At 56.1% G+C, this 15,045-nt stretch overlaps 1 protein-coding gene across 1 annotated transcript in view; it reads right to left on the reverse strand.

Moving 5' to 3' along the window:
* Positions 1–727: 727 nt before the first annotated feature.
* Positions 728–15,045, reverse strand: part of Ass1 (argininosuccinate synthase 1) — a 41,597-nt gene continuing 27,279 nt past the window's right edge. Inside the window, exons 13-16 of the mRNA XM_004849110.4 lie at positions 10,311–10,442; positions 5,924–6,080; positions 2,132–2,197; positions 728–1,019 (exon numbers count right to left, since the gene is read on the reverse strand). Of these exons, the coding sequence (XP_004849167.1) occupies positions 965–1,019; positions 2,132–2,197; positions 5,924–6,080; positions 10,311–10,442 (410 nt within the window). The 3' untranslated portion in view covers positions 728–964. The remainder of the gene's footprint in view (positions 1,020–2,131; positions 2,198–5,923; positions 6,081–10,310; positions 10,443–15,045) is intronic.

Genomic DNA, 15,045 nt, shown 5'->3' on the forward strand with positions numbered 1-15,045 from the left:
GGCTCATGGGATCCGTGGTGCCTACACTGACTTATCTTCACTTCTTGCCAGGAAGAGTTCCGATTCCTGGGGGTGAGGTTCTCATTGGCCCAGCTCACATCAGGTGTCCATCCATGGACGAATCAGATTTGACTGAGGGGGCAGGGTCACAGTAAAAATATGGCTGCTCTGGGCCCTGGCCTGTCAAATGACCATGTAGAAATCATGTGTGCTGGGCCCCACATAACACGTGCTACATTCTGTGCCTGCTCTTTTCTCTTCTTTGCCCAGGATTCTCTTATTGGAGGTTCTCCATCCCCCACAATTTAGACAGCTTTAAGCCACTCTTATGCTAATTAGCTCTGATGCTGAACTGTGATAGGGTCGATCCTGCCCTCCATATCTAAGAGTCCCCTGTGGGCCCTGGGGAAAGGCAGTCCCCAGGGAAATGGCTATGGGTCTGACATCCTCCCAAGCATGTCACCTGACTTCTGGGGCATATAGCCTCCATTGGTGACAAAATCCCAGGCTGCTGGGCTAGGGTCTGCCCAAGGTGGCCACTTGTGGATTCTGAGTTTTTGCTGGTGGAGAGAGGGCAGGTTCTCCCAGAGGAATGGGTTCTTTAGAACATGGCCTTCAGCAGCACTTAAATCAGAAAACCCAAAGGTTGGGCTAAGAAAAACATGAATGAATACACACACACACACACACACACACACACACCTCTGTAGAAATCCAAAAACAAAAGTCTAATGTACCTTTCTTTTAATTGTCATTTTAGAGCTCCCCACTGTGGCCACCCCACCTCCAATGACCACTTACTTTTTGCAGGCTACGGGGGACCATGGAACAAAGCTGGGGCCTGACAGCCTCACTACGTTGCCAGGTGTGTGTGTGGGGGAACAAGCCACAATTACAAATTATCACAACAATTTGCGCCTGTGCTAGGGAGCTCTGCAGCGAGGAGGCCGAGGCGTCCCTTTTTTCAGGCAGTCTGTTTGGCGGTGACCTTGCTCTGGAGCCGATGATACTCCTTCAGCCTGGAAACCAGATTCAAAACAAAGGAAAATGTAAATTAACAATAACAACACGCTCTCCGCTCAATGAATTCAGGCAGGATGGGGTGGCGGGGGCAGCTGTTTGTTAAGATGTGTGTGAAGTTGTCTTTCTTCTAACCCTTCTCCCATCCTGGCCCCTCCTGCCCTCCAATCAGGATAATGTAATTATTTTATCTTAGGGGAAAACATTGTTTGTCATTGCTGAAGACAAAGCGTTGAACGGGCAATGGGAGCCATGAAGAGGCCATTATGAAATCCTGGTGTGTTCGGGGCCATTTAAAAGGGTTTATAGAATCATAAAATACAAACAGAGAGCACAGGAGGCGGGCGGTGAGGTGACTGGGGAAGGGGAGCCCAGGGAACTGAGTCCAAGAAGGCTCCAGGAACAAGAGATGGGCTCTGGGAGAAGATGGTGGCTCGGCCCAGGACATGCAGCTTGGAGAAGCAGGGAGATAGTGGTGGCAAACCCAGACCAGGAAAGACAGGACTTTCCCACTCAGCTCCTGGGTTTCCTAGCTGTGTGACCTTGGGCAGGTTACATAACCTCTGTGGCTGTTTCCAGGAGTTAAACGAGCCAACCTAAAAGCATGCCTGGGAGTGGTTCAGTCCATGGCAGCTGCTGGTAATGAACGACCTTGCTTGCCCTTGAGCACTGCAACCTGTGTGGAAAGCACCTGCTGCCGGCCACTGAGCTCCTCCCGTGAGCCAGGCTCTGGGACAAGTGCTGGTTTCCCAGGGCTCCCATGGAGTCTTCGCTGCACCTGGGAGGCAGGTGTGATGAATGCTTGCACCGGTGGCTCCCAAGTTGGGAAGGGGCTGAGACCAGGGCTCCAACTAGGTCTGTGACTTCAGACAGCGTGTGTCCCTTGGGCCATGGACATCATGTGGCCTGGATGGTGCCCAGCTAGACCTCCAGCTCAGGGACAGTGACATAAAGGTGGCTTTGTAGCCCTGGGTCATTTCCTTATCTAACCTGCCCCCGAGAACAAGGTTGAGCAGAGACCCAGGGGCTGCTAGGAAGGGCCAGAGGGGCTGGGTGTGAACGTCAGCAGAGGGCAGCATCAGAGGAGTAACCTGGGGCCCAAGCCTCTCACCTGAGGGAGTTGATGTTGATGAAACCTGTGGCATCGATGGGCTCATAATCACCCTGCACGTTCATGCTGCAAGAAGAGGGCAAAAGCTCATTGGTTCAGGCAGGAGGGAGGCATCCCTGGGGTGGGACAGTGCCCCCCATGGAAACCTGGGCACCTCCCCCACGTAGGTCCAAGCCCTGCCTCCACTGTGGCTTTTCATTCCATTGCCGTCCTGTTCTGGGAACTGTTCTGGCCGGCACCCTGCCAAAGGCTGAGGGACCTGGTAGTGCACCCAGCAGCCTCGCCTTGGATCCCAGCTTGCCAGCAAGAGCCCCATGAAGTCCTCCTGCAAGCCACAGCCTGCTCCCTGTAAACTGAGAACACAGCCCCCAGCCAGCTCTGTCCGCAGGGCCGTAGTGGGCTCAGAGGGGAGAGTCTTTGAACACCTGGTGATGCCCTGTGGCCCAAAGAGGCACAAATTAGGACAGGCTGATGGCATCTCTCAAGCTGCAGGGCGGCCGCCAGCATTAACAGCATGACCATCTCACTGAGTTACCTCTCCCTGTATGTCCAACCAACCCCTCTACTGCCTCCATTCTCCAGATCCCAGGGCCTTTGGCTCTCTTGTCTCGGTCTGAAGATGGTTTGCAAGCCAGCTCTGCCACCACTGCCTCTGCAGGGCCCAGGGCATCTGGCCCGGGACCATGGCAGACAGCAGCTGCTCTCAGCACTGTGAAATCACATAGCCAATGATCATGATGCTGACTTCATGGATTCATTCATTCACTTACTCACTCATTTACTTATTTAGGTATTAAGCACTCGGGATTGGCCAAGCCAGGCTATGTCTGCTGCACAGGAAGGAAGAATAGGTAAGAAAGGTGCCTGCTGCCCGCACAGACATAAGCAATCAATTACCCATCGCCTTTGTTAATCACAACACTCAGGGCACACTCTGAGCCTCTGAGAGAGAGCAGGTCCCTCACCACATCTTGCCATGAGTCTTCTCCACGTCTGCAGATCTCCAGCCTCAGGACAAAGTAGTGTCAGGGTTCTGGATGACAAGGAGATGCCCTGTCCCCTGGGAAACCCCTCCAGAGGTGAGATTTGGTTGGGGGACCAAGTCCACCGCCCTGTGCGACTCTGAGGCCATGCCTCTGACTGGTTCTTGGAAAACCAGGGACTTCTTGCAAGAGTAACTGAGGTCTCTGTTTCTGCCCTGCCTGGCTTGGCCACTGGTCCAAGATCTGGGCTCTGGCCCCACCCTCCTGCCTTGGTCCTGACCTTCAGCAGGCCTTGAAGATGGTGCTCAGAACTCTCCATAAGTCATGCCATGCCATCCCCTCCTCGAGCCCTCTTTCTCTGCTTCCAGCTCCAGGGCTCAGGTGCTGAGCCAGACTGTTGAGCTCCTCATGGGGACAGAAGAGGCCAGGCGTCCTCCTGGCCACCAACCTCCTCAATCCCTTTAGCGCACCTTGTTTGGGCAGTGGGGTGGGACACACATGTCTCAGTGTGACCTCCATCCCAGGCACAAACTGTCACCCAGACTCTGGAGACCCAGCCGTACCCCTGTCGGAATCTCCTGCCCTCCTGGAAGGTCCCCCGTGCTCAGCCCCTGGGGGAAGCAGGTGGCCGGGTCCTGTCCCTCTCCCTGTCCAGTGTCCATTTGCCCTTTCACCTTCCTCTCTTCCAAGCCCGAATAAACTCTCCCATACTGGTCCCCAAGCCAGGGGCCTTCCAGTCCCTGCAGAGGGGTCACCTGGGGGACAGACTTGTCCCACGAGGCTACAGACAGTTCCAAGGGGTGTTTCTCAGGCACGAAAAACCTCTTTTTAAAACTGTAGTTTGGGGTGGGGAGGGGAGGTGGAGAAAGAGTTTACAATGATTTTTTTTTTTACCTCCCCTGACGGTCTACAGAAAACCTCTGTGCTTTTATTTTTGCTCATTCGAGTGGCTCTGACCTGCTCTATAATTACGTTACTTTCTACCTACTGTGCCGCGGCATTTCCAGCTCCGCTACCTCTCGCGGCTTCCTCGCTGGTCCCTGTGACGCTGTCACTCAAGGGCTTTCAAGTCAGCGATGTAGAAATCAAAAAGAAAAGGGAAATGGTCGGAGACACAGTGAGAATAAATGCTTCTGCTTTCTTCTCTTTTTTCCCCCTTTCCCTTTTTACTTTATTCATTTAATCTCCCTGAGTGCGACTGTAAGGCTTAATGAAGGGTTGGACAGATTATTAGAGGCTGTTGATTGGGAGGGGGAGGGAAGAAAGAGCCAGAGAGAGAAAGAGAGAAGATAATTTGACATTTACCCCGACTGATCTAAACTGATTCGGTTATATTTATGGCTTATAAAGTGTTTAGAAAGATTGAAGGGGGGAGCAACTCAACGAGGCAAAGAGAAGGGAAAGAAAAAAATAATATTGACTGCCAAACAAAACTCGTACTTTAATTCCCAAGTGGCCTCCGGGAGGGGAGAGCCAGCCTCAGCCTGAGCTAGACTGGAGCTGGGGCCCACGTTGGGTGGGGCTGCCTGTCCCCCAGGGGTCTGTCCCACCCCCAGTGTTGCCAGGTGGTCGCCAAAGGAGACACCTGGCCCTTTCATGAAGGCTGCCCTGCTTATGATGCAAACTTGGTGTGGACAATGGCCAGCCCTCTGCTGACCTGGGCTCCTTCTCAGCTACTCTCTGCCAGGACCTTCAGGGACCTCAAGACCCCACCTTGGCTGCCTCCTGGGGTCAGCCAGCTCCTCTTGGCTGATGGCCTCAGAGAACATCGCCATCCCTGTGACCCACCAATGTCACCAATCCAGGTGTCCAACAGCTGATGAAGATGGTTCTCCTGAGCTATCTCAAAGGAGACCCATATCCAAGACACCTAAACCCAGCCGGCATGACGGCACAACCATATAATCCCAGCACTCCAGGCGGCTGAGGCAAGAGGATCACAAGTTCAAGCCAACCTGGGCAACTTAGCAAGACTCCGTTTTAAGATTAAAAAACGCCTAAGAATATAGCTCAGCGCAAAGGCCCGGCTTCAATCACCAGTATCACAACAAGATATCTAAGCCCAAATGCACGATCCTTCCTCAGGAACATTCTCTTGACTCTGCTTGTCAGCCACATGCACACAGCTGCTCAACCCCTTCCTCTTCTGGCAAGCGCTGCCAACCAAGCTGACCTTGGACTGTCCTTCTCTCTCCACATCCCAGCACATTCAGTGCCACCTCCTGAAGATCTGTTAGCTCCACCTGCTTCTCTCTGGTCCCGGAGCCATAAACCTGGTCCACCCTGTCAGCTCCCACTCCACTGGACTGTGCTGCAGAGCAGCCAGAAGGATTATGCCCTAAAATCAATCTGATCTTGTCCTTTCCTTACAACCCGGCCTCAGCCGCTCAACCTGGCCCTTCCCTCCTTCCTTTGGGTTCTTGTAGTGCCTGGGATATTCCAGGCTCTTTCCAAGCTCAGAACCTCTGCCTGTGTGGTATCTTCCTGGAAACTGTCCCCCCATCTCAGGTAACAGCTGCTGCTGTGGTCTCGATGGCAACCAATCACTCTGCAACCCCACTATTATACCCAGCCGGAGGAGCTGTTCCTTCCTCACAGCCAGCACATTTTCTGATTGTGCAATCCGTGAGTATCTGAGCAATGCCTTTCTCCCCAGATGACCTACAAGTCCCGTGAGGACACAGACAATGTGGCTTGTGTCTCCCTGTGCTGGTCACAGTGCCTGGCATGTGCTCAGCACAGGTTGCTGAGAGAGCTGGTCCAACAAGATGTTGGATGTGAAGTTCCAGGCCTGGCTGTGGGAACCTACCTCACCAGCTCCTCATTGTAGAGGGACAAGGGGGACTCCCGGCCAAGGATGTACACCTGGCCCTTTAAGATGGACAGCTGCACCTTCCCTTCCACACGCTCCTGGGACTTGGCAATGCAGTAGCGGACAAATTCACACTCGGGGCTGTGCCAGAAACCTGCAGGGAGGAAACAGTAAGGGCACTGGGGAGGCCACTGTGGTGCCAGGCTGGGGCCAGGGTGTGGGAAAGATGGGGTATCACCGGGGCACCCCAGGCCTAATGCTCTGATGGCTGGGGTACTATTGGGGTGCAGGCCTCGGTCTGTCTTATTCACTTTGAGCTCTGGGACATTGTACACTCACAAGTGACTGAGTACAGGACATGCCATGGTACCCAGGGCGGGTGGTGTGGGCTCAGACTGAGCACAGGTGTGATGTCCTTCACCTCTCCATGCCTCAGTTTCCCCATCTGTGGAGTGGGGATGCCACAGTACTACTGCATGGGGAGCCCTGCATGGGGCAAGTGTCAGACCTAGGAGCTCTTACGAGCGGGTCTCATCGCCAATCCGAAAAACTGAACAGCTGTCTCCATCTTGCGAACTTTCAGCCTTTTTATACACACAAGTAGGGGCCCTGAGGTCAGGGAGGGGTCTCTGCTCACTCCCTGCTGCCCTGGGCTTGATGCAGGCTGGGACCTGTGATGACCTCTGCCTCCTTCTGCCGCCTGCAGAGCCCGGCAGGTGGCCCCAGCCAGGTGGGGAAGGGATGGTGCTGGCGGGCATAGGGTTTCTCTGAAACAGAGCTGGGAAGGTGAGCCCACCTGAGCAGCTGCAGGGCCAGATGGCAGCGATCTCCAGCCCTGATAAGAGCAGGTCAGCCTCGGGTCTGGGGCTATTGTTGGAGGCCCAGCCTGGGGCACCTGCCAAGCACTGGGGTTGGGGGAGCAGGAGGCTGGGTCCTCACTCGCCCATGTCCTGCCATGAGAGTTCATATCCAGCCTCATCTTGACCTGTGACTCGGTTTGCACATTTGTGCAGTGGGACTGAATTGGCCCTCTCCACAAGCCAGCTTGTGCACAGAGCGCTGAGCGTTCTGCTTTGTGGTTGAACTCCACAGCCTCTGGCAGCCCTCACCGTAGCTAGGGAGACAGAGGCCCAGCCAGGGACAGGGTCTGTCTAAAGCCACACAGTAAGAACAGGGAAGGGCAGGTCAGATGGAGAACTCTGAACTGGAGCCCAGGGCCTCTTCCAACGCACCAGGATGACTGCTGGGGATGACAATGCATCCCCCAGCCTCCCAGGGTCCTGAGCTGGGCTTGCTTAAAGGGGGCAATTAGCCCATTACGTTCCCAGGCTGGAAGGCAGGTGGAGATGGAGCCAGAGATAGGGAGGCCAGAGATGTGCTGGGAGCAGCTGGCCTGGCCTCTATCTCCTGTCCCCACCCACAGGGTCCTTGGCTCAGGTTTCTTTTCCCAAGGAACTTAGCCTGGGACCGGGGGCTGCGTGCCCCAGGCCTGAGCTTTGGAGGGGTCCCCTCCCCCATGGCATCCGGCCGTGCCAACCACGTGACACACAGGGGCTCAGGACAATTCATTGTGCAACGTGTGCATTATAGCCATTTTGCTGCAGGAGAAACTGAGGCAAGAGGCAGGAGGTGAGCTATGCCCCCTAAATAAGAAGCCCATCCGGGATCCTGAAGCTGGGGTCCACCTCTCCTAGAGGACAGGTTCTCCCTGAACTGAGTCTGGCAAGACCAGGAAACTGGGGAGGGGAGGAGGGAGAGGCAGACAGCCACAGGGGCACAGTCACAGGCAGCAGCCACACAGAGCCAGGGCGTCTAGCAGAGGCGGGGCCAGGTGGGAGGGCCTCCTCAGGGCTCAGTCTCACCGTCTGTGTCCCAAGGCCGTGGGAGCTCTGCAGAAGCCAAGGGCTATGGCAGAATGGTGGGGTCTTGTAACCCAGAAGCCAGATGGGACCAGGAGGAGACCTTGGCATGGCTGTGCCTAGTGCTTGAGGCCCAGGGAGGAAGCACACCTGAGACAGCCAGAGGCAAGGCCCCGTTGGGTGCCCTGACACTGGAAGCCATGCTGGTGGTGCCACCCGAGAGCCAACCTAGGTGGGTCCAGAGCATCTGAGTCCCTGGAGTGGGAAATCACAGCCAATAGCCCCTCAGGCTTCCAGGCAACCGGCTGCTGCCAGAGGCCGGCCTGACCTCTATGGGGCCGGGCTGCAGTTAATATTAGCAGACCGACCTGGATAAGCCTGGACTCCCCCCAGCGCCTCCACTCAGAGGTTTTGTTTCCTTTTAAATCTCGTAATCGCTGTGCCTCATTTTGGGATTTAGAGGGCTCGTCGCTGGCTGACAGAGGGAGACTCAATGCGGGCAGTGTAGGGCAGAGGCACCGTGCTGGCCCCAGACACCCAGGGCTCCGGGTCCCCCGGGACCACACCTCCCTAGCACACCTGGGGATCTACGGAGTAACTGAGACCTTCGCCTCTGCTCCCACCTGCCCTGGGTCCAAAGCTGCTGCATTTCAGCAGCCACAAAGCCTTGAGCAAGTGTCTTTGTCTGTCCTGGCCTCAGTTTCCCCACCTCTGTGCAGCTGTTAGATAATACCCATCAGGCTGGGCATGGTGGCACATGCTTGTAATCCCAGCACTCAGGAGGCTGAGGCAGGAGGATAGGTGTGACTTCTGAAGCCAGCCTGGGCCACATAGCAAGACCCCAGTCTCAAAAACACAAACAACCCCCCCCCCAAACAAAATGATAGATAATACCCAGTAGGTGCCAGCTTGGGGCCTAGCAGCAAGACAGTGGGGGAGGTGGCAGCCGCAGCCCCTGTGGGCCCAGGAGGCCTGTGTCTGCCCCCTGCCCGGCCTCCACACACACGGCTGGGCCAGGTGCTCCCCCCACTGCACCCCATCATGTCTTAATGACACTCCCACTTTTATAACCCAAATCCACCTTTCAGTGTTGAAATCCCACTGAGCACCAGAGCCCACAGGAAACAATGGTATTTAAACACCTGTCTGTGCCTGGCAAGGAGGGGAACCTGCATCAAAGCTGCCAGGAACAATGGCGTGGGGAATAATGTCTGCCAGAAGTCGCCGGCCTCCGGAGGCTGGGGTGGGCAGGCGGGTCTGGAGCGCAGGAGGGGAAGGGGAGAGGAGGAGGAGGGGCCGCCCGCCTCACCTAGACTCTGACACCAAGCTCAGCCTCAGCCGTCCTGACAGCTGCGGGGGGCTGTTCCATGTGATCCCCAGATCAGGGACATGGGGACACGTTCCAGAAACAGCCCATGGGTGATGACTTAGGTGGCTTGACAGCAGCCACAGTTTACACGGACACGACAGTGGCTGTGTCTAACTACAATTTCTGATCAGCACGAGAGTCTGGACCTGGGCCCATTCATCCCTCCTTAGACAACCCGGCGGTCCCCGCTCCCGGGAGGTCGCCATCAGCATAGCACACTGCAGCCCAGAACTCCTGGACTCCAGTGATCCTCCCACCTCAGCCTCCTGCATAGCTGGGACTACAGGCACGTGCCACCATGCCCAGCACCACAACTATTTCTGGACATTGAACAAAAATGTTTTTTGAAGTACTAGGGACTGAAGCTAAGGCTTTTGTACTGAACTACATCCCCAGCTCTCTCCCTTTTTCATTTCTTATTTTGAGATAGGGTCTTGCTAAGTCACTCAAGTCACCCATGCTGAGCTGGAATTTGTGATCCTCCTGCCTCAGCCTCCCAGAACGCGGGGATGGCAGGCATGTACCACTATGCCTGGCTGGACACCAAAATTTGAATTTCATATGATTTTCACATGTCATAAAATAGTTTTTGCTCCTTCCAACTATTAGAAAATGTAAAATGCATTCTTAGCTCATGGCTGAATAAAAACAGGTGACAGGCTGGATCTAGTCCAGGGACGGTCGCTTAGGGGGTCCAAGGACAAAGCGTGGAGTTGTGTGCTTGTCGGGGTGGGGGGACCACCCACAGTGAGACCCAAGGTCACCCACTAGCTGCCCTGCTACTGTGGGTGGGCTCAGGCTGTGGCCGCCCCAGTGGCCTCTCTGTCAAAATCGATTCCTGCGGTGGCTCCGGGCTCTGCATGGGGACAGCCCGACTCCGGCTCGGACCCCAACTCAGGCTCCTTCTGGCTGTGCGCATTTGAACAGCCCTCCCCTCTCTGAGCCTCAGTTTCCATATCTGTAAAATGAGCTGCAAGCTTCCAGGGAGGCTCAGCTGCCCTCGACAGCACCCAGTTCCTCCTGGCCTCGCTGTCAGGAGGTGGAGGTGCCTGGGGGATGGCTCAGCAGGGGCCTGGCCTCCCATCCCCACCCCTGACCCCCTTGGCCCTCCCTGAGCTGTGGCAGGCAGGGCGCGCGGGGCCCTGGGGGCACCCACCAGTGTAGACCAGCTCGGCGAATTTCAGGCCCAGGCCCTGTTTGATTTTGCGCACTTCTCTGTCCATGGTGAAGGCCTCGATGTCTAAATGAGCGTGGTAGAGGATGGTCCCCGCTGGGGTCTCGTAGATACCTAGCCATTTTTCCAGGCAGGGGGAAAAAGAGAAAAAAGAGAGAAACGCATGAAACCCAAACTGTCAGCAAATGACAAAAAAAAAAAAAAAATAATGACTCATCTGACAGGAGACAAGCCAGTCGGACCCATTCACTCCCAGCTTGCTGCAAAATGCGGCTGTCATTACGCTCATGCTGGGGCCACGACAGTCCACTCTGCGGCTTGTGGAGAAAATGTCTAGATGCCCCCCTCTGAAGAGGCCCTCAGATGCTGGAAAATGACAGGGTTTCCGAGTGGTGCCCCCCTCCTTCCCCATGCCTGCCCACTGGCCCGCGGCTGAAAACCTGTAATTAAACCAACTACTACGGAGCCCAGGGCCCCAAATATCCCTTCCTCCCTTCCACTGGGGAGCGGGGAGGGGGCGCTGTGCCCACACGCACACATGTGCACATGCAAGCCACCTTCAGCCAGGGGCTCCCCGGCAGGCAGCCACGTCTCTCCAGAGACTGGAGGTGGAAGGGGCTTGAGTTATCATCGGGGCTGGGCCCACTGCACAGATGGGGAAACTGAGACCATGAGGAGAAGGGCTTGCAAGAGGGAGAGCTGGGAGCTGACTGCAGGCCCCGGGGTCTTGGTCAGTGCTGTCCGCTTCTCTGTGGGTCCCCTGGGCACAGAGGCCCAAGCCAGGTCAGGGGACAGGGACCGTTTAGGGCCTTTCTGTCACCACACCATCTTCCGTTTACAAAGTGACCTTGCTTGGACCAGACAGGTGCCGAAGTGACACGGCAGTAGCTGCCGAATCCCCACAAATCCTCTCCTGGAAGCTTCCTTCTTCCCACTGCATAACATTCGAGAGGCGAGTTTTCAGCTCTCCTGAAATTGCCACCGCTATCTTTCCAGGCTGGTTGCTTTAAAAACCAAAAAAGCCCAGACACACCCACATTCACAGCAACACGATTCCCAGGGGCCAAAAGAGGAAACAACAAAAGGCCACAGGCAGGGGACGGATAAGAAAATCGCAGTCCGTCCACGGGAGGAAATGTGCTCAGCCTGGAAAAGGAAGGATGTTCTGACACCGCTGCAACACCGAGAACGCAGGCACCGCGTGCTCGGCGAGATCAGCCAGCCACCGAAGGACAGGCTGTGCCGGATGCTGGAGCAGTCAAACTCTTAAGAGACAGAAGGCAGAGCGAGGGCTGCGGGCAGTGTGCAAGAGTGGTTTCAGTTTTACAAGGCGCAGAAGTTCTGCGCAGCCGCGGGGATGAACGTAGCACCACGGAGCTGCCGGAGCGCAGATAGCGAACGCGGTTCGGGTCATGTCCTGTGTATTTTACTGCCCCTCACAGGATGTTCTATAAAGCCCAAGAAAACCACAAGGGAGAAAGTTCTGAACTCTGAGCCCCAAGGGGACGTGGGGAAGGCTGTCTGAAGAGCTCTTCCTGTCACTAACTAGACGTCCCCCTCTCTGAGGACCCCTCCAGGCTTTGGTCTTTAAGTCTGGGAATCTCAGAAATGAAAAGCTCTTTCTGATCAAAAAGCTCTTTCTAGGCCATGACCTCCTAACTTTGCTACAAACTGAATATGCAAGTGCACTTGAGCCACAGCCAGGCCCTATCGGGGGCATGGAGGTCCCCTGAACCTCCTGGGCTCCTGGACCAGTCCTGGGTAGCTGAATGATCCAGTGTACCAATTTTACAGGTGAGAAGACTGAGGCCCCAGGAGGCCAGTGACTGGCCCAAGGTCACCTGGCCAACCACAGGGGACAGGACCAGCACCTCAGTCTCCTTTCTTGGGTCCAGCTTATCTTAGGGCCTTTGGCAAGCAACCCCGTGTCCAGCGGTGCATGAAAAACACTCAGTCTGAGTTTTCTGTGACACAGAGACCAGCTGCTGATGTGATCCCGTCCTCATGAGGAAGCCCAGCCCACTTCACTTGTGGGGACCACAGCTCCCGGGCAGCCTCTATCCCCTGAATCTACTCGTGATCTGAGTGGAAAATGGCCCCACCAGCACCCCAAGTTTACACACAAGGACCCAAGGCCCTCCGCGTGACCCCATCAGTGTCTGCCGCAGCTCAGAGCCACAAGTTAGAGTGAGTGGAGGGCCGGGAAAAGCTGCTGCCCACAGCCTGAAGCAGGGGACACGAAAACACAGCACAGAAGTCGGGCTGTTGGGGTACAGGATGGCTCCATATTCCGATGGCCCCAGGCCATTAAGAAAGGCCCACTGGGCCTGCTCCCTGTTTAAAAAGACAGACACACAGCCGGGCGCAGTGGTGCACGCCTATCATCCCAGTGCTCTGGGAGGTCAAGGCAGCAAGATTGCAAGTTCAAACCCAGCCCGGGCAACTTTACTAAGATCCTGTCTCAAAATAAAAAAAAGGCCATGGACATAGCTCAGTGCAAAGACCCTGGGCTCAATCTCCATTACCACAGAAAAATAAATACATAAAAAGAAAAAAGGTAGACAAGGGCAGAACATTTGGAAATAGCCACCTGCAAAATGGCCAATAGGATGAAAAGGTTCCTAGGCAAGATTTCAATTACCTTAGAAACTTTGTTGCCAAGAATAAACCCTTTCCCAGGAGGCAATGCGAGCAGGGCCCCCACGCATGCTGGTGATCTCCCCAGGCACAAAGCTGGAACTCAGTACTTCTGGGTTGGAAACAGCCTTCTAATGATTCCACTCTGCAGAGTGGAATGTGCAGCTGCCCACCTCACACTGGCTGCAGATGTGGAACAGCACCCTCCCAGCAGCAGGCTGATGGCAGGGGTCCCTGCATTTTCAATTCTGGGGCACCCAGGCCAGCCCCGGTGCCTCTCTCCTCAGCCGGGGCACTCGTGAGGGTGGGTCTGCACATCCCTGGCCTTGCAGTGTGACTGTCGTCCTCAGCTCCCTCTCTGAGCCCCAGGCAGCAACCTGTCTAGAAAACAAGGTCTCAGGTATCTACTTCTCTGGCGTTCTAACTTTCTCCGAGGACTGCCTGCAAAATGAGCAGTGGTCCTGGTGGGCTGTGCGTGCTGATGGTCCTGCAGGGACAGATCCCTGGCGCCCCTTCCCAGTCTGGTGAGGGGGAAGCTCAGGTGTTCAGAGCTATGACTCCCCAGCGACCGGCCCGTCAGAGATGTCCCTGAGGAAACTGAGGTCAGTGCCCCCAGGAGCAAAGGGCACCCTGGGGAGGGCTGGTGGCAGTGGCAGAGACACCTGGTCCTCTACCAGCCTCGCCCCCGTCATCCCTAATGCCACGGCCATGAAACACACCAGCGCAATCAATGTTCCTGCTCCTGCTCTTAGGAGGTGTTAAAGTTAATTGTGACTAATCCAAAAGCAGTGTTTAGGTTGTGCGGCCGTGTGTGTGTGTGTGTGTGTGTGTGTGCGTGTGCACGTACGCATCAGAGGGGTGCATTTTAAAGCTCTTCCCTCTCTCTACAGGGGTAGGGGGGACCAACGATTTCTGTATATTTCTTCTGGGGAAAAAATGACTTTAAAAAAACCGGTGACAGAAACCTGATGCTTAAAAGACTATGGATTTGGGCTTTTGACAGTCGGCATACAAACCACTGCGGAGAAAGGAGACGGCAGTGACAGCTGCACCTCGCGCTGCCGAGGAAGAGACAACAGACCTCTTCGAGTGACACGCACAGCGGCTCCAAGTGTCTATTTTCATCTCCCCGTGTTTACAGGAAAAGACAGAGGTGTCAGCAGTGCTCTGTGGAGCAGCTTCAATCACACCGTAATTATCGCCAGCCAGGGTGGGAGCATGAGGAGCCGGGCGGGCGGGTGGGCGGGCAGGCGGCAGTGGACCAAGGTGGGGACCACACAGCTGCCGAGGCTTAAATTCTCATCTGCTCTCGGGGCCGCCAGGTTAGTCTGGCTGGTGAGGCACTGCAGAACCGAGTGGGGTCTCCCAAGCCTGTGGGGTTCGGGGCGCCTGGACCCCAGGAAGGGATTCAGAAAGGGTGGGGAAGGGAGGCTGGCCAGAGCCAAGGGCTCCCCTCCCTGATACCAGGGCCCAGGCTGGGGGTGGTTGCCATGGTGATGGGAGGCGAGCCAGGGTGATGCTCCAGGCATCCTTGGCCCTGGCGCCCGTGGGCCGTCCTGGATGTCAGGGTGCACCTCTGAGGCTGGCCACCCCGGGGCTCTGCTGGCAGGACTCCCCCTCTGCTCTCCTTCGGGAAAGTTCTCCCTGAGCAGGGAGAGAGGGAGGAGAGGGAGAGGCGACCAGGTGGGCAGCAGCAGGGAGGAGGAGCAAGTGAGACCACAGGGGTGGAGGAGGAGGAAGGTGCAAAGGGGCAGGGGACTGGGAAGCCAGGGAGAGGGCAGTGGAAGCCCTTGAGGGCCCAGGAGGGAGAGGCTGGAGGGGCAGAGTGTGCAGGGTGCAGGGAGGCCGTGGCAGAGGCAGAGGTGAGGCCTGCGGGCGGGCTGGGAGCTGTGCGGCTGGCTGCCCCCCTCCTCCCCACTGATTTCATTTACTTCACTTAATTAGCCCCCCTCCAGAGTTAAAAAGATAATGTGATAATGACGATGTGAACAGCCGCGGTACAGCAAGAGCCACTCCATCTGCAGGCTTCCCCAGCCCTCGGTCCCGGACCCCACACCCACACCCCGGGCCCTGGGCCCTG

This window comes from Heterocephalus glaber, unplaced genomic scaffold (assembly GCF_053883595.1).
Source record: "Heterocephalus glaber isolate CG9 unplaced genomic scaffold, H.glaber_assembly_v1.0 deba00001479, whole genome shotgun sequence".
Classification (NCBI taxonomy): domain Eukaryota; kingdom Metazoa; phylum Chordata; class Mammalia; order Rodentia; family Bathyergidae; genus Heterocephalus; species Heterocephalus glaber.